Source organism: Nyctereutes procyonoides, unplaced genomic scaffold (assembly GCF_905146905.1).
Source record: "Nyctereutes procyonoides isolate TBG_1078 unplaced genomic scaffold, NYPRO_anot_genome, whole genome shotgun sequence".
Classification (NCBI taxonomy): domain Eukaryota; kingdom Metazoa; phylum Chordata; class Mammalia; order Carnivora; family Canidae; genus Nyctereutes; species Nyctereutes procyonoides.
Genome location: NW_026575044.1, coordinates 18058766 through 18085043, shown reverse-complemented (window position 1 = coordinate 18085043; position 26278 = coordinate 18058766). Strand labels below are relative to the sequence as shown.

The 26278-nt window shown below is 40.5% G+C and overlaps 1 protein-coding gene across 1 annotated transcript in view; it reads right to left on the bottom strand.

Moving 5' to 3' along the window:
- Positions 1-26278, bottom strand: part of EPG5 (ectopic P-granules 5 autophagy tethering factor) — a 103711-nt gene that overhangs the window by 66841 nt on the left and 10592 nt on the right. Inside the window, exons 2-13 of the mRNA XM_055323547.1 lie at positions 24104-25042; positions 22614-22851; positions 21094-21230; positions 20039-20146; positions 19037-19110; positions 16776-16881; positions 14712-14826; positions 13904-14054; positions 10576-10731; positions 7024-7181; positions 5817-5971; positions 3603-3743 (exon numbers count right to left, since the gene is read on the bottom strand). Coding sequence (XP_055179522.1) covers positions 3603-3743; positions 5817-5971; positions 7024-7181; positions 10576-10731; positions 13904-14054; positions 14712-14826; positions 16776-16881; positions 19037-19110; positions 20039-20146; positions 21094-21230; positions 22614-22851; positions 24104-25042 — 2478 coding nt within the window. The remainder of the gene's footprint in view (positions 1-3602; positions 3744-5816; positions 5972-7023; positions 7182-10575; positions 10732-13903; positions 14055-14711; positions 14827-16775; positions 16882-19036; positions 19111-20038; positions 20147-21093; positions 21231-22613; positions 22852-24103; positions 25043-26278) is intronic.

The following is a 26278-nucleotide window of genomic DNA, read 5'->3' as shown; positions in this document are numbered from 1 at the left end:
AGAACATACATTCTGGTATTTTTCAGGTTCCTGCACTGCTCCCAGTGAGAAGCAAAACAAAATGAGAAAGAACAGTAGAAAGGATAAATTTTAAAGAAACTTTTCCTTTCCTCTGTGTGAAACACTCACATACTTAAATTTTCATGAGAACTTATTAATAAAGGTCTTAAATATTCTGAATAAAATGGTAAAACAGAAATTTTGAAGATGGAAAAATCCTACTATACCCTGTGAAAATATGAAAGAAAGGGTAAAATAATGGTTCTAGAACAATGAGTAAAGCAATGAGATCTATCCAGAAAAACACTTATCCTAGCTAGATAAAATAATGGGATAGCATGGATCTGTCCACCAAGAATCAAAGTGTGGCTATCACGAAAGACTCTAGGGACATTAAAAGGTTAACAAGGAAATATTACCAAAAACTCTATGTCAACAGATTCAACTAGTTAGATGAAATGGGGAAATACATTTAAAAATATAACTTCGCAAAATTACGAAAAATAAAAATCTGAACAGTACTATATTTGTTTAAAAAATGCAAATTGTTATCAAAAGGGCCTATGAAGAAAACTCTAGGGCCAGATGATTTCACTGGTAAACTCCATCAAACACTCAAGTTAGAATTAATAGCAATCTTACAAAAACTCTTAAAAAATAGAAGAAGAGGGAATTCTTCCCAACTCACATGATGAGGCTGACATAACCCTAAAATCAAAATCTAACAAAAACATAACAATTATAAATCAATACCCCTCATAAATATACATGCAAAAATACCCAACAAAAAATATTATCAAATTGAATCTACCAACATATATCAAGAATATTACACCATGATCAAGTGGCTTTTATTCCAGGGAATAATAATGGTTCAACATTTGAAAACTAGAAGATTGTAGAGCCCAAAGATCATTCTCAGGCCGGGGGCTAGTCTGATTCCTGATTATCCCAGGGTGACAACAAAAATATTCAAAGCTATCCTATTCATCTAAAGGCCTAGAGCATTTGAACAAGTTCCTCCAAAGATGTCAGCAAGTTCACAGAACACAGTTTTAAAGAGAATGGAAGCACCTTTTAGAAGATGTGCTCTAAAACCTTGTGGTCCCAAGTTTTTTTTTTTTTTTTTTTTTATGATAGTCACAGTAAGAGAGAGAGAGAGAGAGAGAGAGAGAGAGAGAGAGGCAGAGACATAGGCAGAGGGAGAAGCAGGCTCCATGCACCGGGAGCCTGATGTGGGATTCGATCCCAGGTCTCCAGGATCGCGCCCTGGGCCAAAGGCAGGCGCCAAACCGCTGCGCCACCCAGGGATCCCTGGTCCCAAGTTTTACAATGAAGTATCTCTGGGCAGTTTACTACTCGACCAAAGTTAAAATATAAGTGTAGCCAAAGCCAGAAAAACACTTAGGAGAAAATGATGATGAGCTCAGTCAAATGGAAAGAATCCTGTGACCCCTACATATATTTCTTCGGGACTCATTCTATTGGATAATTACTCAAAACTGAGCAACCAAAACCATGCTCCTGTATATTGCATATAAAAGGCTTTTCATCTCAATATAATCATATTGCAGTGGGATACAATGCTTTTCTTAAAAAGGACTACTGCCACTATGGAAAACAGTATGCTGATGCCTCAAAAAATGAAAAATAGAATTATCCTATTTCCAGTAATTCTACTTCTGGGTATATACCCATAAGAATTGAAAGCATGGTCTCAGAGAGCTGTATACTTATGTTCAGAGCTGCATTACTCACAGTAGCCAAGAGGCAGAAGCAATCTGAGTGCCCATCAACATATGACCAGATAAAACAAAATATTATTCTAGCTTAAAAAGGAAATTCTGACACATGCTATGGCATGCATAAACATGACAAGAATATGTTAAACGAAATAAGCCAATCACAGAAGGATAAATACTGTATAGTTTCACTTATATAAGGTACCTAGAATAGTCAAACTCACAGAGAGAGAAAGCAGAATGTTGGTTGCCAGGGCTGGAGGGTGGAGGATGGAGGGAATGGGGACTTACTGTTTCAACGGTACCGAGTTTCAGTTTTGCAAGATGAAAAGAGTTGAGGGATGCCTGGGTGGCTCAGTTGGTTAAGCTTCTGCCTTTGGCTCAGGTCATGATCCTGGGGTCCTGGGATCAAGACCCATGTTAGGCTCCCTGCTCAGTGGGGAACCTGCTTTGCCCTTTTCCTCCTGCTTGTGCTCTCTCTCTCTTGCTATCCCTCTCTCAAATAAATAAATATTAAAAAAAAAAAAAGATGAAAAGAGTTGTGTTGATGGATGATGGTGATGGTAGGCAGCAAAACAGTGTGAATGTATTCATGTCACTGAACTTAAAAAGGGTTAAAATGGTATTTTTATGTTGTGCATAATTTGCCACAATTCAATTTCTTAATGTAAAATAAAGTACCATGTACTCCTCCAAGAAAAGCATATCATTTATTCTTCATTTAGAAAAATCTATGTTTCATAAATGAATCTTTCACTGGAATTTGCCCACTTATGAATGTGATGAAGCAATGAGAGTTATCATCAGTCCTCTATCCTATAGGAGTAATGCAATGACTACAAGAGGAAGGGCCCTTTGCAAGTACCAAGCAGAAAAGAACTTTAATTGTTCCTTTTCAAGTTATGATGCATGACTACCTGCCATTAGAAAAACTCACACATTATAGCATTCTTAGAGATGAAGAAGAAAATCTTCATTAAGCATATGTATTTTAATGTGGTACATCCACATAGTGGAATATTATTTGGCCATTAAAAGGCATGAAGTGCTGACTCAGTCTACACCATGAATGAACCTGAAAAACATTACGCTAAGTAAAAGAAGTCAGCCACAGACCACATACTGTCTGACTCCATTTATACAAAATGTCAAGAAGAGTCAAATCTCTAGAGGCAGAAGGTAGATTAGTGGTGGCTTAGGGCTGGAGGGGATGGAAAGACAGAATGTGACAGCAAAAGGATGTATGGTTTCTTTCCGAGGTGATGAAAGTGTTCTAAAACTGAGAGTGGTGATGACGACACAACTCTATGAATATACTAAAAACCATTGACTTACATGCTTTAAATAGATTAATTGTATGCCATATGAATTATATCACAATACAGCTATTTTTAACATTGATGAAGATTACAAAAGGGATTGTGACAAATGACAGAAATCCACTCTATGTGTCCTGTTCAATTTAAATTACCACTTTTAATTTTGCTTTTGGCTGATGTAAATAGGGCCTACCTTCTTAATTGGGGTTGTTTTCTTCTGAGTATAAAATATAAAAACTATGAGAGCCAAACAAACTTTGAAATGTCAACTATTGTTAACTGAAGACTTCAATTAAAAGGAATACCTGTCATTGAGGCAGGTGGGAAAGTCACTTGGAGGAGATTAAAGAGAAGCAATCCCAGCTTTCTGTTCACAGGTGTGACAAATGGCAGAGCCCGGGACACAGTATGTTCTCTCTTCACCCTGCTTGCACCTGTGCCTCAGTCATGTCCAACAACCTATTTTTCTCATTGCTCCATTGGTGTAGGATTTAAAAGAACAAAAAAAAAGCAAAGCAAACAAACAAAACAGTGCCCTTACCATTCCCACCTGGTCAATGGTTTCTTGAACTCGATCCAAAAGGATAGAAATTATCTCAGGGTGAACAGCTGTGATGGCCCCTAAGAGCTCCCGACCAACCTTTGAAAAAGTCTCTCTGGTAGACAGGGTGACATAAGATACCTAAAAGTGGGAGGAGGTGGAGATGGCACTTTCAGTCAATTATCAGTCAAAACAAAGTTCCATAATTCACTTACGATGTTTTCAAGGATTCTTTTCTTTTCAAATAAAGAATCTCACGTGGAGCCTCACATCACACCATGTTCAAAAGATGTCAGACCTTCAGAGGACTGTCTACCCTGAGGAGTCAGGAGGAGACAGGAAGCAACTATGTAACAATGACTTCAAGTGCGAGTACAGGAAGTATATCCCAAAGTCTTTCTGTGGCTATAAAATAGTCCTTTTGGGATGCCTGGGTGGCTCAGTGGTTTGAGCATATGCCTTTGGCTCAGGGTGTGATCCAGGGGTCCCCAGGTCAAGTCCCCCATCGGGCTCCCTGCATAAAGCCTGCTTCTCCCTCTCTGTCTATGTCTCTGCCTCTCTCTGTTTCTCATGAATAAATAAAATCTTTAAAAAAATAAAATAAAATAAAATTGTCCTTTCACTATAAAAACCTTGGTGTAAAAACTTTTTCAAATTGAAAAAATTGCTAAAATGAGGAAAATCAGAATGCATTTCAAAGAAATATCTATTCTCTCCTTAAATCTTATCTTATTTAAGATCTCCAAAGACAAGCTCTTCTAAAATATCAACGTGTACCAGCTACTCTTAAATAATGTATTCCAAAGGATAAGTTACAATCCACTGATGTCAATGGAGAACATTAAAAAAAAAAATACAAGGGAATAGAAGAGAAAAATAACAATCAAAAAAGGTGAAGGTGCATCTCCGTAAGGTTAAGTATTGCTTCTATTTCACACTATATGCACATATGCACGCACACACACAGAATCTGAATGTAATACACAATGCAATTTTTACTGTATTGGCCAAAACTCTCAAAACATTCAAAAGCACAAATGTTACTTTCACAAGAGACCTTGAGAATACCACTTACTGTGTGAAAATAGCCCTGCCTCCCACCCCCTGCAATAATCTCATAGCATAAAGAAAGTCTAGAATTCCAGATCCATTTAGGCCTTAACTGTGAGTACAAAATACAAGTAGAGGAACAGCCTAGTGTTTGACCCTGGAAAAGAACTTTATATCATCCAGTTCTATCATTCTCAAACCACAGTATTAGGGAGAAGGTAATAAATTCAGGGAATCTTCCTCAAATGTAATTTTATTTCAGTTTACTTGAATAGTTTGGAAGAAATATTTTTTAATGAAGACAAACAGATAAATGACAGCCTACATGGAAAATATGCATCTTTTTAAATATACAAAACTCAAATAAAAATCCTGATAACCACTTTGGATTATGTCTCTAGACATGCAGGGGTCCAGAATCTACTCTCTTTCTCTGTTACAGATGGCTCAGTGAGAAGGTGAAGGCAAAGATCTGATCCCAGCCTATCATTTTATAGCTGAGGGAGCTAAGCCCAGAATGGTGGGGTGCCTTTTCAGCTATGAGATGGGCAATTACTAGCAAAGAAAAAAAATGCAAGTCTTCTAGCTGTAGTGTCAGTCTTCTTTCCACCATCTCATTAAACTGGCTTGGAAGGGGTACCTGGGTGGCCCAGTCAGGTGTCAGATTCTTGGTTTTGGCTTAGACCATGGTCTTAGTGTTGTGGGATCGAGCCCTGAATTGGGCTCCATGCTCATTGGGGAATCTGCTTCGGATTCTCTCCTTCTCCCCAACCCCCACTTGCACTCTAAATAAATAAAATATTTTTAAAAATAAATAAATAAACTGGCTTAAAAGCCAGGCTTCCATGTTATTAGCAGTGTTGTGGGGTGGAAGGACAACAGACAGTGTTAAAACTCCAAGTGTCAGGCTGTGCCAGACTGTCTACTCCTCACCAAAACTCATGCAGCAAATGTCACGAGATAGTAGAGGGAAACGAAATGAGTATGATTCATATTTTCAATATTCCTTATAGCAAACTGAATTCCTTTGATTCTCCATCTCCTCCCAAAGTGCAGACAATACAAAAGTTAGTCACTTTTTTTAAAGCAATCCGAAAAGAATCAATGCACGAATAATCCAAAAGAAAACATTTTTAGCTGATTTCTAAAACTTATTATTCTAACCTCATATATCTCCAGAACAATAATTTTTATGAAGTCTTCATCCACATTGGTTCTTCTGGCCTGAGCCATCTGAGCAAATGTAGTCAGAAGGCATATTTCTTCTGAGCTATTCATGGAAGAAAGACACTTCTCGAAATTCACAAAATGTTCTGGGTCTGCAAGTTTAGGGCAAGAAAATTAAAATAGGGAAACAATGAATATATATCACTTTTAATCATTCTTCCAGAGAGAAAGAAAATATAAAATTAAAAGATATTTAGAAATATTTAAGATTCTTTGTTCCAGAATGGATTTCTACAGGCTTCAGGGAAAAAGAAAGGGACCAGATGAAATTCCAACTTTAGTATAATGTAACCTCAGATGTGACACTTAGCACCCCCAATTCTCAGTTTCTTCATCTGCCTTAAAAGGTTGTTGAAGATTAAGTGACACGAGTGACTGGTAAAGGGTTTTGTCACCAGGAAAAGCACCTTCAAAGGCACACCTGAAACAACGTGGTAACTGTCAGCCAAATGAATGATGACCTGACTAATGAAAACTGCTAGGACTAGCGAAACATTCAGCACAAACACAGCATTCATTTCAAGCAAAAGATATTTTCTTATAAATGAAAATTTGGGGCAAGAAATTAATTATGACCATGACTGCAATACTGCTAAATGTGGTACACAGTAGGATGAGGTGTAAGCAATATTACATTTTGTCACTAGAGGGCACTACTGACAAACGGCTTTGTGACAGTGACAGAAAACTAAATGTCACAAAGGCAGTTATAGAAAAAAACATTAGAAAAAAAAAAAGTCTGCTTAAAAAACATTCCCCTGATGGAACTGTCAGAGCAGGAAGACAATAAGCCTATACTTCTTTCCATGTGTTTACATCTGAGAAATCAAAGGTAGTCCATCAAATGTCCTATACTTTCAAAATAACTCCATGGAGGCATTTACAACCCAATTTTCATTTCCTGATCCTGAATTGGGATCATAACAAGTTACTACCCAGAGCATTTCATGAATAATGAAAACAGGAATTATCATTCTAATATGTCAAAACAATAAAGCAGTCTTTTGAATTTTAAAATTATTACATATGAGTATGTGAGTAAAATATTCTCTTAGTCCTTCCAAAAATAGAAAGAATAAAGCCATGAAAGCAAAGGCCACAGGGTAGGAAAAGATCTGTGCTACACGTTTTGACCAGGCTGTACCTTGGAGCTGCTTCTTGCACTCAGCAGGCAGGAGAGTGATGCAGAGCTTCTCCAGATTCCCACTCTCCACCTGGTGCATGAGGTAGAAGAGCTTCCAGAGCATCTGGACGGACAGCGTTCCAAAGGGCATCTCTGACATAAACAGCCAAATGCCAAGTCTGCATGTTTTAAAGAGTAGGAATAATTTCATATATCAGTCAACTTCACCACACTGAGAAAGCAAGCAAGACCTGCTTTGGTAGGGAAAAAGGTTCTTAAATCACAATTTTTCTAACAGCAATTTTTCTAACCAGCTACAGCCATCAACACCTCAAGAATGGGTAACAGTAACAATACTCACAAAGCACTTAGTCTGTGCCAGGTACTGTTCTAATCACCCTGCCAAAGAAACCATCTCACTCCCCCCTCGCTAAAACCAAGGCAAGTTTTATTATTGAGACTATCCCCAACTTACACATAAAGATACTAAGGCACAGAAAGGGTAGTGAGAGACAGAGCTGTGTTTTGAACCAAAGACTTTTAAGACCTGGGAGATAAGAGAGATGCTTAGATGTGGATATATATGTGTCTGAGCATATGTGCAGGTTATGTGTGCACACTGACACAAGTGCAATGAGTGGGAGGAGAATCAAAAACCTTCCAGGGAATCCCTACTCATCGTCAAATGAAATTCAAACTCCTCAGCCGCAAGTTCAAACGCTTCCACTATATAGCTCAGACCCACGTTTCTAACCAGAGCCCTCGCTGAGTTCAGAGTATTAGACTGAGCCTGGACAAGCCTGGCTCCAAGCTGCCATTCCCCCATTTGTGAAGCCCTCCTGATTTCCTCCTCAGCACTATTCCAGAGTTCCATCCATGCCTGACTTTGGCAATATCATAACCTCGACTGGTGGTTCTCACACTGGAGTAGGCAGAAAAATCACAAGGAGACTTTGTGGAAAATGCAGACTCCAAGGCCTGCCTACAGAGATCCTTATTTTGTAGGTCACAGCTGGGGCCCAAGATTTGCATGTTCTAGTTACCCTGGTTGACTCAGACTCATGTGCTCCTTAAATCACACAGTGAGAAATGCCTCAAGCTGCTGTAATTTACATACACACATACACCACAACAATTTGAGAGCAAGAAAACAGGTTTTGTTCATCTTTGAATAAACCACAATGTATAAAGTCTCGTATTTTAATTATCCACTACCTAAACCAATATCTTGAAAACAATCAACACTCAGTAAATGTTCATTAAAATTTTGTTACATGAATTCTATCTCAAAAAAATCTTGTGGAGTGCCTGGGTGGCTCAGTCAGTTAAGTGTCTGCCTTCCACTTAGGTCATGATCCTGGGGTCTTGGGATGGAGTTCCACATCAGGCTCCCTACTCATCGGGAGTCTGCTTCTCCCTCTTCCTCTGTCCCTCCCTCTGCTCACATTCTCTCTCTCTCTCACTCTCAAATAAATAAAACCTTAAAAAAAAAAAAAACCTTTAAAAAAACAAGGAGGCACTCAAAACTATTGCTATATTTTGGGCAAAGCTACAAATTGACTGATTATAAACAAAGCTTTTTAAGAGAAAGAGAAAAAGGAATGAACAGCACATGCCTGACCCACATCTATAGGCCATGAGGCTGCTGGTGGCCCAAACCGCCACTGACCTGGATTCTGAAAAGCAAAAGCAAGACTCCTGAGCAAGGGTTGAAGAAACTATAAGTTCAGGTGGGCCAAGCTTCTTATTAATTATCCTAACACCTCCCATAGGATCTGACACTGTTGTATAATTTATCCCAAAACAATGAGGGGAAATTGCAGAGGCCTTAAAAGTAATGTCACAGGATTGTGTATTTCAGGCTACCAAATTCTCTGTATGGCAGATATGCAATAAGTCTGCCTTAAGTTTTTGCCATCTTTTGGTTTTGTTTTGCTTTAGGCTGGGGGATAACCACTGTCAGAAATTTCTACTGGAATGCCAAATAAATTTAAATTTCATGGCTTTGAGTATCTGATTCTGATAAAATTTCTTTCCTGAAATAAATCACACTAAGAATAACAGTCTCAATATTTTAAAGTGTAAGATGATTATCATCTTTGTGAATGATGTGTGTATGATGCTACGGGAGTGTCCACAGCTCAAACTCTAAGAGCTGGTAACCACAGTGAGAGCTTTCCATCTCTGCTGAGCAGCCACAAGGACAAGTAAAAGGAGACCAGAGCTGGCCGACCACTCCTGACTCTCTGGCAGGGGTCTGCACAAGAGCTGGTGTACCTCATTAGACTGCCAAATTTATGGACAACACAGAATGTGTAACAAAAAGTCTAAAGATAAACTTCTAAGCCCAAGTTCTATTTATTTTAGACCCATGCCTTCTGAGTACCTAAAGTGTTTAAGATTTAGTTAAGGAGTTCTGATATTTCTCAAAGCAAGCAGTTATTCTATTCTTCCTCTGAAACCACAAAAGAACCACCACCACTTATATGTAAAAAGCCCTTCATGGTTTAGAAAGTACTTGCATATATATTACTGCATTCATCCTGCTAACATACTCATGAGGTCAATGGAATGGACAAAATCATTCCCATCAACACCATTTTATTTTTTTTTTAAGATTTTATTTATTTATTCATGAAAGACATAGAGAGAGAGGCACAGACATAGGCAGAGGGAGAAGCAGGCTCTCTGCATGGAGCCCAATGCGTGACTTGATCCCAGGACCTGAGCTAAAGGCAGACCCTCAACCACTGAGCCACCTAGGTGCCTCATCCCTATTTTATAAATGAAGATAATGAGAAGAAAAATATGAGATGACTGGCCCAAGTTGACAGTAAACAGCAGGCAAGACTTAAAGCCACTACACAGCGCACAACAAATAAAGGGCTGGAACTAAGAGACCCATGGCAAGAGGGAGCAAACAACTCAGAGGAAGGCAAAGGTGGGGAAGAGCTGGCAGTTTGTGAGTGGGGCTGGAGGCCAGCAAACCTCTGCTAGCAGAGGGCACAAAGCTTGGCAGAACTTGCCCTACACGCAGCCAGAAGCTCAGTGAAGACAGTACAGGAGGCACCACTGGGCCCCTGCCTCTGCCTCCAGTATAACTGAGGCTATAAGCAGCAACAAAGACAAATGATCAGAAGACAGCATTTACACAACCAAGACGGGGACCAGGACTCACAAGAAGCCTAGATCTTGAAACCCTTACAGTAAGACAACTTGAACAATAAAATGGGCAAACCATTTATACTGTGCACTGAGCACCTACCCTGCCTCATTCAGGTACTGAGGTGAGCATGCAGCAGAATTCATCCCTTGTTCACCCAAAAGTGCAGGGTGGCAAAACTAAGCTATCAGAATGAGGTTATTTTAAGATTGAAAGAAACCTTAAAAAGACAGCATTTCAGTCACCACTACAAGAAGGAAACTAAAGACCATGAATTTGCCCAAGATAAGAAATAGATGAAATAACACTTAGATATTATTGTAAGAGATGTACTGTGGTCAGTGACTTTCACACCAATCTTTCTCACTAGCCAGGAGCCACTTCTCAACAATTTTCATCATACATCTTACCTTTTGGCTTTCAGCACATGTAGGACAGCTCTCAAAAACAGCTCATCAAATTCAACCTGTAGTTTCTCCAGAGAATAGGGCTGCTGGGCCAGACCCAGGCCTCGGTTGTAGCTCACAAACTGTGCCCAATGATCGCTCACATAACCCAGGGTCATCCTGAGCAGGAGGAAAGGCAATACGACATTTTTCGTTAATACGCTCAACCCTGGCACCTTTATATTATATTTGAAGCACTCATTTATTCAATACATATTTATTGAACACCTACTATCTTCTAGGCTCTACAGAGAATTCAGTGGGGGACAAACCCTACCCTCATGTGGCTTACATTTAGTGGAGAGCAAACAGTCAAAAAACAAAATAAAGTGAAAAATATAGTCTGTCACGTGGTTATAAGTGACGATGAGGAAAATAAGTAGGGGAGGGGCCTAAGGTTTCTCTGGAGCTGGCCAGAGTAAAGGAGCTGGCTGGGAGCAAAGAAGGCCTCACTGAAGAGGGGCATGGAAGCAAGGACTGGAAGAGGTCACGGGGAAACAAGCAGTGTGAAGGCTCGAAGGCGTGTTCAGGAGGTTGGACGAATAGCAAGGCAGCCAGCACCTGAAAGCAAGCTAAGTGAGATGGAGACTGGCTAGAGAGGAAATCAGGAAAGTGACAGGAAACTAGACCATGACGACCAGGGCACTGTGAACACTTTCACTCTGAATAAGACTGGGAGCCAGAGGATGACATGGGCTGCTGTCTTATCTTTATAGGCAACACTGGCTGTTGTGAGAATAAGCTGAGGGGAGAGTCAGGGCAACAGCAGGAAGATAAGTCGGAAGGCTATTATAATCAGGGAGAAATACCTGAGCGTGAACTAGGGTAGTAGCAGTGAAGGCGAGGAGAAGCAGCTGGATTCTGGAAATGGCACATTTCATTAGTTCAAAAGGATGCACACCTTTCACACACTAACCCCTGCAACTGGAATGTATATTAAACTGATAACATGTCTTATTTTGGTAGTTTTCTTTCTTAGAGGCACACAAAATGCATCTTCAGAATTGGTGGCATCTCGGATTTGATGACAGATGGTATTTTGAAGGTAGAAATGACAGAATTGGCTGTTACACTGGATGTGGGGTGTAAAAAAGTCAGGGTGACAACAAGCATTCTGGCACGAGCAACCAGAAGAATAAAGCTGCCACCTACTGAAATTGGGAAGGCCATGGAGGAGTAGTTTGGGAGGTGAAGTGAGGGAGGTCTGTTGGGTGTATTAATACTATGATGTTTGTGAGTCATGCAAGTGGAGGTGCTGAGTTGGCAGCTGGACTTACAAGCTTAAGAGAGAAGCCTGGGCTGGAAATAGAACTCTGAGAATCGTAACAGTATTTAGATGATATTTAAAGACATGAGAATGGATGAGGTCCCAAGAGCAAGTTTAGATGGAGAGAAGAGGTCCAGGAACTGAGCCCTGAGATGCTCTGACCTCAAGATGTTTGGGAGTGAGGATGAATATAACCAAGGAGGCAGAAAATGAGCCATCAAGGAAGTGGAGGAGGAACCAGGAGAATGTGGGATCCTAGAAATCAAGCCAACAAAATGTTTTAAGGGGAAAGTGGGCAACTCTGAGAAAGCTATGTAAACTGTGGGAGAGATGTAAAGGAGGAGGAAGACTCAGAACTGGCCGCTGGATCAGTAGAACAGAGATCATTAGCAACTTTCATTCTTAAGAACTGGCTGGGGAGTATAAGGGGGAAAGCCTGACTGTGGAGAGTTCACACAAGAATGGAGGGAAAAAACTAGAACTGATAGATGACCTGAAGAAAAGAGACCTTGTAGAAAACTGTTCTACAACTGGAAGGTATGAGAAGAATCTGTGGGCAGCCGGGTGGCTCAGTGGTTTAGCGCCACCTTCAGCCCTGGGTGGGATCCTGGAGACCCAGGATTGAGTCCCGCGTCAGGCTCCCTGCATGGAGCCTGCTTCTCCCTCTGCCTGTGTTTCTGCCTCTGCCTCTCTCTCTGTCTCTCTCTCTCTGTCTCTCATGAATAAATAAGATCTTAAAAAAAAAAAAGATGAAGAATCTGTGATAGATACAAAGAAAGCAGATGGAAAACAAAGAAAGAATAGTCATACTATATTATAATCATCAGCTGTAAATATTTACACAAATATTATAAAGAGTGAATAGGTGACCTTAAAGCAATAAATAACAATGTCTTTCCTACAGAGTTATTGGGAGAATAAAACGAGGAGGTACACACCTGGCATTTAGTGAACAATTGATCCTGTATCACATCTACAAACCCAAGGACAGATTTTACCTTATCTACCGAGCAGTATCAGAGAATAAACGTCTGACTTCTGATAAGAAGTATATGGGCTTTTAGCTCTTAAGAAATTACTCTTCAATCAGCCATCCTTCCTTCCATCATCTTGTTTTCATTATCCTCTACTGAATGCTTTCTTAAGATATTAAAAGTCACCCCCCAGCCTTGCAGGGCATCCTATAATCATTTACCTGTCTTTACAAAGTACATGGATACACATTGAAAATAAACTAATTAGAATCCATTTTGTTTTAGAAACATAACTGGAGAAGGGGAGAGGTTTTAGAGGGTTTTTTTGGAGAGAAGGGAGATTAGAAGAAATAACAGCATACTGATATGCTGTAGGGAATGACAGGAAAGACAGAAAATTTAATGATGCAGAAAAGGGGATATAAAATCAATTCTTCAATGAAAAGCAGTACATGTTCTCCAAATTTACTCATACTTGGAAATAAAAGCATAAATCCATTTTTCAATCAAATAAATGGTGATGCTTTCCCCAGTTCAAATACAGTGGCCACTGACGGAAGTCTTTGCAACTTTCTTTAAATGGTATTTACCAGAAAATCAGAATAGGAATAAATAAGAGCGGCAAGAGGGAAACAATGACACAAAAGAGCTACTGCCGATCTTCCACAGCTAAGTGACAATTCCCAGGCAAAACGAGAAGGCAGAAGAAAACAGAGAGCACAGGAAAAGGAAAAACGCTTCAAAGAGGCTTCATTTTCCTTTACAGAGTTGAGTTTCTCTGGCCAAGTTCAACCCAGCAACTGCTTTGAGGACCCTGACTCCAAGGATAATTACCTAGCAAATTAGTTAAATTTGATGTAATTAACCACATATTCTGACTGGAAGCATTTATGGAATTCCTATCTGTCAGATGGTGAAAAAAAAAATTCTTACTTTTATGATAAATCAGACCTGAAGCATACACTGAAATGTCCATCATCTCAATTTCACAGTGTAAGTGTCTGACCCAGGGGAAGGCAGATACAAACAGATGTACCAACAGTAGTATTACCTGATCATATAACCAATTCGTTTCACAAACTGCCTGTAGCGTGCTCTATTAAAGGTTTCTAACCCCACAGCCAGAAGCTCCACTAGTGAGTTAGCAAAGGCAAAAATTTTCATCATCTCTTGAGGTCTTGTTGTTTCAGGTGAATAATCACCTAGAAGTTAATCGGAGAAAAGGAAGAAATCGTAATTATATGAAAACACACCGAAGGACATGGGTACAAATACCCCAATGAGGTAACAAAGCTGTGGCAGAGAAAATTTAACAATCTCCATTGCTCTGGCTCCTCTGCCAATATGAAATGGAAAACCTGAGACAAAATGCAAAATGAAAACAATATATTAAAGCTGAGCAAAGTAGGGGTGTGCCTGGGTGGCTCAATCAGTTAAGTATCTGCCTTCGGCTCAGGTCATGATCTCGGAGTCCCGGGATCAAGCCCCATGTTGAGCTCCCTGCTTCACAGAGTCTGCTTGTCCCTCCCCCTCTCCTTTTGCCCTTTCCCCTGCTCCTGCACATGTGCATTCTCTCTCCCTCTCTGAAATAAACAAAATCTTTAAAAAAAAAAAAAAAAAAGCTGGACAATGTGCAAGCTAGCTGACCTTTCTGCATTTCAGCACTAGGTGGGAAATTATAAGGACAAGAGAAAAGAAGGGAATCTCACTGACATCTGATGCAACCATGTTTGCATGGTATGGCCAGGTATGGGGGAACCTGAATCAGGAACCTGCCCGAGATGGAAGGCTAGACGCTGAGTTCCTGTGCTGAGCTTGCCACTATCCTATTTAACACATGATAAAAGAAATCAGTCTACCTTTTGCTTTAAACCCAAGAAGATGCTGAAAGAGTTCATGGAACGGAAACTGTGATAAAAGGATAACCAAGTCATCTTCATTAAGGAGAAGCCAACTGGTCTCAGGATCTTCATCCTAAGGGGAAAAAATGCAAAACTGTGTCGGCTGATTTCACCAGAATGCACCACGGTCTAGAGTTACAAGAGCTAAATTATCACAGATACAAGTGGTACATGGTACATATGTCTTCATGGAGTTTTCCTCTTCCTATCAGATTTATAAATGGGCTGTAAAACCCCCAAATTACAAGCACAATTTTATGTGCATCTGGGTCATATGCATTCTTCTGTGGCTGAAATTGCTTTGACATCAATTAAAGAACCACATACTGACTCCAAATTATTTTAGCTACAAGTCTCTTGCCCCCAAATCAAGGTCTACTGTAATACTCAACTGCCTTATGGCAAAGTTATTTGCATTTACTATAGATAACTGAAGTTCTGTTGTCAATTTGCTAAAGCAGGAGAGGCTTGTAGGCCATTACATAGAGATTATATAGGGGAAACCTTTGGGGTTTTTTGATACAGAAGACTGAAGTCATCTTAGAAATTAAGCTGGTTTTTGTCCTAAAATATGTTACATTCAAAAGGGAATGTTATAAAAAGATCCAGAGATCCTGAAGAATGTATCACCTCAATTTCAACACAAGACTAATGTAATTCATTCATCATTTCCCAAGCCACTCATTCCCCCACTCCCACCCTATTTTAGGTCCTAAATGGCTAACAAACAAGCCTCAGAAACTCTACCTAGAGCAGTAAGTAGCTCTCCACTCTAGCTGCACATGAGAATCACCAGGGAGGCTGTCACACATCTGAATGTCTGGGCATGGGCCTGGGAAAGATTTTTAAATTGCCCAGGCAGTTCCAATATACAGCTGGCTAGCAACCACTGATGTGGATAATCCAGGAGGCCTTCCTCCCCACAGCCTTTCCTGAGTTAACAGCACTCCCAACATTCTCGTCTATGTCACAAGTTCTTGAATTCACTCAGCAGTCAGGGTGTGCTAGCCAGGAACCAGGCACCACTGGGGAGTTCCCAACCATTATCTGCCTCTGGGAGTAAACGTAGGAAATCCCACAGAGAAAAGACTTCTTTTTCAGGGGAGAACATTCTTGGGGGGAAAATACTTGTCCCACCACAATCTTGGAAAGACCAGTTTGCACCAGCTCCTGGGAAGCTCTCTTCAAGGTGACTGGTGAATCTCTAGAAGAGATGTCTGAAGAGTCAAGTGAGTTGTGAAGGGGCTCCCCGTTTCTGAATGAGCATTCAGTTAAATACACAGACGTGATCCCCACAGCTGCCATGGCTGTCATTCTGTGAACTGTCTGCTGCTAGCCATCAACTTCTTTTAAAGAGAGTCTTAGTAAATCTGGCCCCTGGCCACCCCGCACAGCGCATCACATCAGGATGCGGAGCTTAAGAAAGCACTAAGGCAGATAACCAGCTGGAGGAAATTCCCTATGCATAGCAGAAAGAAACATCAATAAGCACTACCTTGAGAAATTGGATTTTGATCATTCGATTCTTACCATGAATAAAGAACCATCTTCTACCTTGCAAATGAGAAGATCTGGGTAAGAAGTATTTGTAACAGATAAAGGAAGACCTTGGGAAGCTCCCGCCCTTTATTCCACAGGCTCCCATTACCTGCTGGTGGGACCTCAAGCCCCAGACCTGTGACTTCATAAAAGAAAATCCTAATAGAAGTTTTACACCATATGGAAATATTCCCAGGTTTCAAATTCTCCCAGCTAAATAGGAAGACATCCTACACAAGGGTGACAACACAGCACACACTAGCTCAGAGCACAGGCACTAGAAGCTCCACCATTCACTGACCTTCTGACCTGGGAAAAATCCTTCATCCCCTGCACCTCCGTTTTCTCAGACCAATACATGCGTCTCATGGGATTGTGGGCAGAGGTCAGTGAAAGACAATGTGAAAAGTGCTTAGAACAATGCGCAGCACACAAGAGGAGCTGACAATGATTAATTAAAATAACGTAAACATGACGCATTACCTCTTCTCCTCCCTCATCTACCAGAGTCCACGTCCCAGATGCAGGCCCCAAGGTGGATGGTTTCTGCTCACTGGGCTTCATGTGGCACAGGAACTCTGCTCGATTCCTAAAAGACAACGGAAATCATACCAATCACATGTTTACCAATCACATGTTTAAGAGCCCACATACAGGCACTCTGGGTCATCTACTCACCCTAGAGAAGAGTCAGCCATCCACCCAATCTTCAAATGGTTTAAATTAATAAATGAGAAATAAGAACTGGCTAAGACTCAAAGAGGCTAAAACCTCACAAATTGTGTGCAGACCTCAACCATTCTGAATTAGTAGTGATGAGTTAACTGCAGAGAAGTGGTTATGCTGGCACAGCTCCCATACACTATGGGACCTCAATACATACAGGTTCTGCGGCACCTCAAGTCAAGCCAGGCTTACAAACTTTTACTGCCACATCCACAGCTTTGAGGAACCAAACCTTACCAAATTAAAAAGGATAATCTGCAGGAAACTCAAAAGCTCATTTAGGGCAAAAGAGTACCTCCAAAGGCAAAAACATTTTTATGTCAAATCCTATCTAACACGTGTTGGAGAAGCCCCCTGAGTCCAGGCAGAGAGAGAGGGAACTGGAGAGAAGTCTTCGCAGCCAGACATCACAAGGTGGTGGCTAGACCCAATGAGCAGGTGGAGCCAGAGAACTTTCTTCTCTTGGACCACAACACGGTTTTTGGCCCCCTGTACCTTCCCCTCTGGCCTGACCCTAAAAAATTCATCCATTTCTTCTTGTTACAGGAACTTTCTCCCAAAACTTCCAGCTCTGTAGGTCCACTGCTGCCCTTTCCACCCACAGAGCTCCAATCCTGAAACTCCAAATGTCCACTGGTACCTGCCACTCGTATGTGTCCACTTGTGTGCCTCAATGACCTCAGACTTTCCTCCTCATAAAACGGCTCTCCTCTCTGTCCTTCCAGTCTGTTAGGGTGCCAGTGCCCTCACAGCCCCCCAGGCTCAGACGTCTACAGAGTTCTGTCTCAACACTTTCCCCTAAGTTCCTTATTTAGTCTGCTACTTAATCCTTTTCTGGGAAGATAACTTTTAGGTTCCCCTCCTCCTCTTTCCCCCAATCATGACCCCAATGCAGGGTCTAAGGCAGACAGGCTTTCCAGGACCAAGAGCCGGTCACCCCACATAGACTGTGCCTTCTCCCCCAATTAAATGTCCTCTCGATGGGGATCCCTAGGTGGCGCAGCGGTTTGGCGCCTGCCTTTGGCCCAGGGCGCGATCCTGGAGACCCGGGATCGAATCCCACATCGGGCTCCCGGTGCATGGAGCCTGCTTCTCCCTCTGCCTATGTCTCTGCCCCTCTCTCTCTCTCTCTGTGACTATCATAAAAAAATAAAAATTTAAAAAAAATAAAAAATAAATGTCCTCTCGATGATGAGCTGGGATCCAGAGCCAGGAGAGCCAGAAGTCTCTAACTGTAAGTCAACGAAGCAGAAGCACATCTTCTCCTGCCTCTACTCAATCCTAACCTTCTTTGATACAATACTTACCTTTGTTCAAAAGCCCTTACCTGCTACCAGAGCCAGACCATATCAAATCTGGATCCCTCTGTCTCAATGTCAGAACCGTCTATAATCCAAGTCGCTATGGTTATTCTACTATATGACCGTCTCCCATGCAGTCCTTCACTGCAGCCAAGCTGATCTCCTACCTGTCTCCTCCTGCAGCCATCTGTACCTGTACTTTGGGCCCCTGCCTCTTCTCCCCATCAACAGTGCCCTGCCTGCTCCTTCTCCTACTGAGATCTACATCATTCTTGCAACCCAGCTCACGCACTGGAAACCTTCTGTCACTGTTCCACCCTCCTTCCTTCAATCTCCTCAGTGCTAGTATGCCAATCGCAGCTTCATGTGTTGGCACTCGGATCTCTGTACTTCTTCCCCTCTCTACTACATCTCTTCTTCTAAGGAAAAGATGGTCTTTCTTGTCTCTCCACGGCATGTTTCATAATGACATATATGACAGGAGAGGCAAACCCACTAAAAAGGGGGGTCCAAAAAAAAGTATAACTTTATAAATAAGCAGTTAATAAGGTCATCTGGGGACAAAGGGTATCCAGCCCAAGGAAAATCCACAATATTAAATTATGGAATGCTGACACTTCCCTTAGCAGTTATTTGGATCTGGGTAGTTTAGGAAGCCAATCCTTTGGTAGAAAGAAGCATTTCAATTTCTACTTCATAAAGCTCTTCCACACTTACTTGACAGGAGACATTAGCAGGGCAAGGGACTGCATAAAATGAAAGACCCCTGATGGGTTATTCAACACTTTGATCTGAAATCAGAAAAGGAAAAGGCATACTGTAGAAAACCGACAACCCAAGTATCCATCATCTTAGTTCACCAGCATTCTGACAAAGGGAGCTATTACAAAAAACAAAGATGGAAGTGAGACCTAATCCATAAGATTGAGAGCACAGCTCATAGGTTACATGGTAGTACTGATTTGACTGGACTCACAGAGCAGCACTAGTTGAACAGTTTGCTTCAACCACTGTAACCATATAGGACGAAGAACAATACTGCTCTTTTCATCCAAAGACAAAACAAAACAAAATAAAAAAATCCTCTGCCCACCTAAAAAGATTCAAACTTCTCACCACCAGAAATACTTAAGAAAAGGTAATGTGCAGAAGTTGAACCCAGCACACACTGGCTTCCACCCATCTGAGTGGTCTCTGTGAGTAACAAAACCACTCAAAAGCAAGCAGCAGAGAGGAGAAACCGTAAATCATATAATCAGCACTGAAGGTGATTATATGAGAGCTGATTGCACAGATATGGATCTCTGCAAGCATTAAAGAACTCTGAGATGCTCATGGTTTCTGTTTTGCCTATACCAACTGTGGTGTGAGGTGGACTGATTTAGGAAGCTATGTTGAATATTACAAAAAAAAAAAAAAAAGCCTAATGAGTCTTCCTGCACAGAAATTTTCCACAATTAAATACTACTCAATCTACCAAGCCAGACTACAAGGAAACTTTTGCAATTCTATCTTAATGTCATCAATTATGGATGGCCCAAGAAGTTTCAGCATAAAAACTCCTGTGAATACATAAAACATATACTATAATATTTTAAGAATTCTATTTTAAAGGTCAATATTTTTAAATAGCTTTTTAAAGGGAAAAAATTCTTTCTTTAGGACAAATATTTAACAAAATCTCTCTCATCCCACTCAAAATCAGACCATTCAACATACCTGTATGAAAGGAACAGCCCATTTACTAACACCAGCCGGGCATCGAAGAATATGGTTTAAAAGGAAGAAGTGATCTCCAGGACAGCCAACTCTTTGTAACACTGATACCTGAACAGGGAAGGACACAGAGTTTCACTATTTAATAAAAAGAAAAACATACCTAGGGTTCTAGTAAAATCACTTAGCCAATGTTTAAAACATATGGATCTTTCAGAAAAGTAATCAGAGATCTACTGCATATATACATACTGTATTTGTGTGTGTGTATATATATGTATATATGGTTGTGTGTGTGTGTGTGTGTATATATATATATATATATATATATATATAGTATGTATATAGCATATAACCAGAGAGATACTATTAACAGGTTGAGTTTCTACCACAGAGGCACATGGAGGCCTAAGAACCTTGGAGTACTATGATAAAAACAGCATAGTTTGCCTGAAAACCCAGTTTTTATTATCTGGCAAAATACAACTTACTTACTGTATGGTGGTGACGTGATTAGATACAAGTCAAATAGTTTAATCTAGTCTCAGTTTGTAATAAATTCTCAAATCCAAAGAAGTATGCCTGGAACCTTATTACATATGTAAGAACTCTAGTGTGAATCTAAAAAAAAGCACCCAAGGCAGCCCCATTGAAAACACAACCTCTAACAAATAAGCCTCCCTCTCTAATACACTTAACATCTTTCTTAAATTTCCCAAATCCTGATATCTGCCTTTTTTCTCTTAAGTCTTTTAAGAATGGAAGGTTTTAGATCAGCTACCTGTATTCTACGTATACATCCTGTCTCTAATTTAGTAGTGTGCTTCCCACATTTCCATTTCTTCTTAAATGGAAGGCCTAAGATTATTTAGCTTAAAATGTATCAGAAAGAAAAATCCTTTGTGCTTAATAACACACTAAATAAGTGTAACTTATTTCCATGTGTCATGAACAAAGAAAATGTCACTAATTAACATATTAAACAAATTAGCTGAAGAAGCTGTTGAAAAAAAAAAAACTAGGAGAAGGCATAATTCTTCAATTATTTGTTCCCTTACCAATTTCTGCAGCCAGAGAAGAATATCGTCATGGAACTGAGCATCTTCATTAACTCTCCTGGTGAACATGAATAAGACACTAATGCACTCCTTTAGTTGACACAGGTCAGAAGGAAAGCTTTCTGTCTGTTTACAAGCTATAAATTAAAAAGAGGATTAAATGAACCTCAAGTAAATGGTGTTTTGGAGAGAATTTTTAGTGTCTCTACCTATAAATAAATAAATAGATAAATAAAATCTTTTCAAAATACTTAGTTCAGATAAAAATCCAAGGAGAAAAGATGCGTCAAAAATATCAGAATTTTGGGGCACCTGGCTCAGTTGGAAGAGCATGTGACTCGATCTTGGGATCATGAGTTCAAGCCCCACGTTGGGTATAGAGACTACTTGAATAAATAAAACTTTTTTAAAAAATCTGAATTTCTACTAAATATGTAATTCAAAAAAGTATTTAACTTTGTGAAATAGTACAAAGTAAGGGAAAATTAACTTCATCAAAATCCATTTTTTATTTAAAAATCAGCAGATCTCTGGTCTAACCCCAGCTCTTTGATTAGTTGTGAAAACAACGGGCGGGGGTGGGGGGATTTTTTTTTTTTTTTTTTTGAGAGAGCAGGAGAGAAGAGATAGAATCTCAACGCCCAATGGAGAGCCCAACGCGAGGCTTGATCTCACAGCCCTGAGATTATGATCTGAGCCAAAATCAAAAGTCAGATGGTGATAAGAATATCAACACCTGAGCATGCAGGCACCCAGGATGCTCCTACTGTAAATATTCCTAATATCTCCCCAGAAATAAAAATTGTGTAATTCAATTAACTAATTCATATCTAACATATTATACAATTAAAGCTAGTTTTGTAAAACCCAAATACAATGAAAAATGCAGAACATTATTGATCCTCTGATGAAAGTTTTATAAACAGCCCAAGAAACCAGACAAGCAAAAATAAAGTAGAAAAGACACAGGATGAAAAAGTATGCTGAGTATCAGTTTTAGAATCAAAATGTATTTGAATTCTACTTGGTCAACAGCACATAAATTGGGACTAAGGAACATTAATTATAAAAGCAAGCTTTTTGACTTCCCAGAGAAGCAGAGACTAACAGCCACGGGGAAGGGAGACCTAGCATTGCTCCCAAGAAATGTTATTTTTTTTTAAATTTTTTAAATTTATTTATTTATGATAGTCACAGAGAGAGAGAGAGAGAGAGGCAGAGACACAGGCAGAGGGAGAAGCAGGCTCCATGCACTGGGAGCTCGATATGGGATTCGATCCCGGGTCTCCAGGATCGCGCCCTGAGCCAAAGGCAGGCGCCAAACCGCTGCGCCACCCAGGGATCCCCCAAGAAATGTTATTAAGGCAGATCTCAATCCTACTCTGGGCAAGGCAAGGCCAGGTGAAACAGCTGGCACAAATGTTCCCTTAAGATACCAATTAGTACACAATCAATTCAACCAACTCCTCAATTCTTTTTTCATTGCAGACACAAGAGTGAGACTTTCGGGATTCACATACCTCGGCCTTGAACTGCTAAAGATCTCAGAAGAGCTGAACTATTGAGTAAGGCATAAATGTATGACTCCACTTGCAATTTTGAGAGCACAGAAGTGTACGAATGCAGAGCAAGGGTCTGATGGAGGTGCTCAGATTTGGCATCAAATAGCTTCTTTAGCTCCCCCAGTGCATTTTCATTCATCTCTACTCTTTGGAAGCGGTGATAGCCTGAAACCTTCACTTGATCTGCACAGATACCCTAGCAGTGGACAAAAGGGTAAAATAAGACACCAGTTAACTCTTTACACTTGAAGTAATCAGCCTGCAGGCATACAATGTGTTGGCTTTGGTACCACCTTCAAAGAGCTTATAAATCACAGCAAGGGGATTTATAAAGACTACCATCCAGGGAACAAGAAGTCAAATATATAATGAGGTGCCAAAAGAGATCATGCCAATCACAAAGCATCATAAGGTCAAAGAAGGAAAAAGAAACCCTAAGAAGAAAATAATAGAACTTGTCCCTAAGAGTTTCATGATTGATAATCTTATCTTCAACTCTATAAACACGGAAGTCAATGTGATATCCCCACAACTTCAAGGGACTTCAAAATATCTCTGTACCTACCCTCATTCTTTGTGATTCTGATCAAAAGAAACTCCTCTCCTTTCCAATACTAATAACCTCCAGCTGTGTTCCTGATTCTACCCCCTCACCTTTTTCCCCTCTCCATGGACTCCTTTCTTCCTACAAAGAGAGATACACAGGTCTCCCAATGAGCAAAGATTAGGGATGAGGGAAAGCACATGTTTCTCCTATGTCCTCCAGCTTCCCTTCACTTCCCTTCTTGGCCAAACTTGCCAACAGTGGCCTTCTCTTCCTTGCTGTCCTTCCCAGGCCCTGGTGAAATGGCTTCCCTTAATGGTCACCGTGGCCTCCACAGAGTCACAACTAATTGCCTTCCTGTTTCCTCATCTCTCAAGTTTATTCCACAGATCATCCTCTCCTTGACACTCTCTACCCACTTGGATGTTCCTGGCATTTTGCCCAAGGTTACAAACCAAAGGGTCCACAGGCCAAATCTGTCCTGGAAACATGGCTTACTTGGCCTCTACTCTCTACTTTGTTGCCAACATTTACAAATCAGGATCCTTCACATAGAAATCCAGATATCCAGCTGCTCTTAGGAAATGAAAAGATGTAACAATACTGGCCCAGCACAATATTGCGGCAACAGTCAGCCAGAACCCAAGAGCTGCTGCCCCCACTGGACCAGGCATGAGCTTACCCAGGGACCACCGTCCCACTGGGCACACTACATTCCTCCAGGTCACCTGCATGGCCACTGTAGGTATCTGGCTTTGTGACTCCTACACCATACTACTCTGGGCTAGGACAGGGTCAATGTAAATATAAGCATACTCCACACCTGGATGGCATCACAAGAACAGTCCTTCCACTGCAAATCCCCCAGGCTCCTAAAAGCTTTACAGAATACTAGTCAAAATACCTGCACAGACAGCTGTTCCTCCTTAAAGTGCCACAGTCGACTTTTTGCATTTTGGCAATCAGACGTCAGAGCAAGTAGCTCAGCTTCAGCCAGCAGCAGCTGCTTCCTACATCGTGAGTAGTTCAAAAGCAACTCATAAAATTCATGCCTGTCCTGATGAGCCATGCTGTCAAATTCTTCTAAATACGACTCAACATTTTCCAGCCATGAACCAGGTTCAAAGATTTTTAGCTGTTCTTTAGTAAATGGTATGAGTTCTGGTTGAGATGGGAGCTCTGGGTAGAGTCGCTCATTCCGAAACAAGGGTTTCACTGCCACCAAAGCTGGTATTTCTCCAGCAATTTCGGCTGGCAACTGAGGATACAGTTTTTTCACTCTAGGTGGCTGAAAAATGTCTTTGGCTTCACAAGAACTCTGCAAGCCAACATTATGTAGCACCTCTGAAGAAAGACCCAAGGCTTGTTTGTCTGCTTTCTTTTTCTGAGTTTCTCTGACCTGTAAATTTTCCATTTCCTGCTGAGAGTAAGAAAAATTAGATTGTGAGGTGCCTCCAGAAGGTCCACATTGTAACAATTTATTTTCCTCTACTTCTGGAAAGTTCTTGGGGATTTCTACTTTGGTTCCAACATTGTCTCCAGAGTCGACCTTCATTGCGTCGTCCCCAACACAGGCTCTGACCTCCTCCCCTTCCTTTAGGGTCTCTGTGTTCAGCGTCAGGGACCCTTCATTGCTTATAGTCAGGGAGGTGAGTGGTACTTCAAACATCTCACTCTCGTTTTGTCCACTGGCAGCATTCTGGAGCTGGCACTCAGTTAACACCTTCAGACAGTCTCCTTTGAATTCACAAGCTGGAGTAGGGATTTCCAGCTCTCTGGAGGTTTTTGGAAGGGAGACTGCATCAGATTCTTCCCTCTGAAGGGTTTCAGATTTCTTCTTTTCCTAAAAATGAGATTTATAATGTGAAATAATTTATAATGTAGAAATAATTGATGCTTTCAACATGAGAAATTCTTAAATTGTATACAAAATATAAATTTTATAATTTAGCAAATGGAATCTAAATAAACTTCATAAGCAATGTGTTCCATATTTCCTATTATTATTCAATTTTGACTATGTTAAGTTTGGGAGATTCACTAGTCTAATCCCAACAGAAAAAAAACATAAAAATAAGTAGCAAATTATGATTCAAGAACAGAGGAGGAGGATGGGACGCCTGGGTGGCTCAGCGGTCTAACACTGCCTTCGGCCCAGGTCATGATCCTGGAGTCCCGGGATCGAGTCCCACATCGGGCTCTCTGCATGGAGCCTGCTTCTCCCTCTGCCTGTGTCTCTGCCTCTCTCTGTGTCTCTCATGAATAAATAAATAAAATCTTAAAAAAAAGAAAAGAATGGAGGAGGAAAGTTTTAATTAGGTTGCTCTCCATTCTCCTAGAGGTCAACAGAACAGTCTCCAAGTAGCTTAGGCCTCAATAGATTTCTCTTCATTTTGACAAACATATTCACTGAAAACTCATGCAGATAAAGTCAAATAACTTGAGCAATAACATAAGAAACTACAGTATTAGGTTATAACCTACAAAATAAAACAAATATCATGAGTCTGTGCTGACATAAATAAATAATAAACGGGCAAAAAATGACATTCCTCCTTACAGAATTCCAATCAATAAATGTAGATGGAATGAGAAAAACAGAAAAGTCATCATTACAATACCATGGTAATAACTGCCACAGGCAAGATCTACTGATGAATGCTAAAGTGAGTGAAAATGTAAGCAGAAATAAGAGAGCTGCATAGCATCAAAGTATCTTCCAAATATTTAGTAATTGCAAAGGAGTAACAGGTTCAGAGAAGAATTCTGGCAAACAATACTTTAACTGCATGACCAATATTAATATGACAGTAGCATATCCCCATGTGATAGTCTGAGAAAGCCTATCATCTCTTCAAGTATCCCTTCCAATAATGGATAACCACAATCTAATAAAAATAAAAAAATTAAAAAACACTAGACAAAAACTCAAAGAACAGTCTACAAAATAACAGAAACATGGAGCCCTTGGGTGATGTAGTCAGTTAAACATCTGGCTCTTGGTTTCAGCTCAGTTCATGATCCTAGAGTCATGAGATCAAGCCCCACATCGGTGCCATGCTCATCATGGAAACTGCTA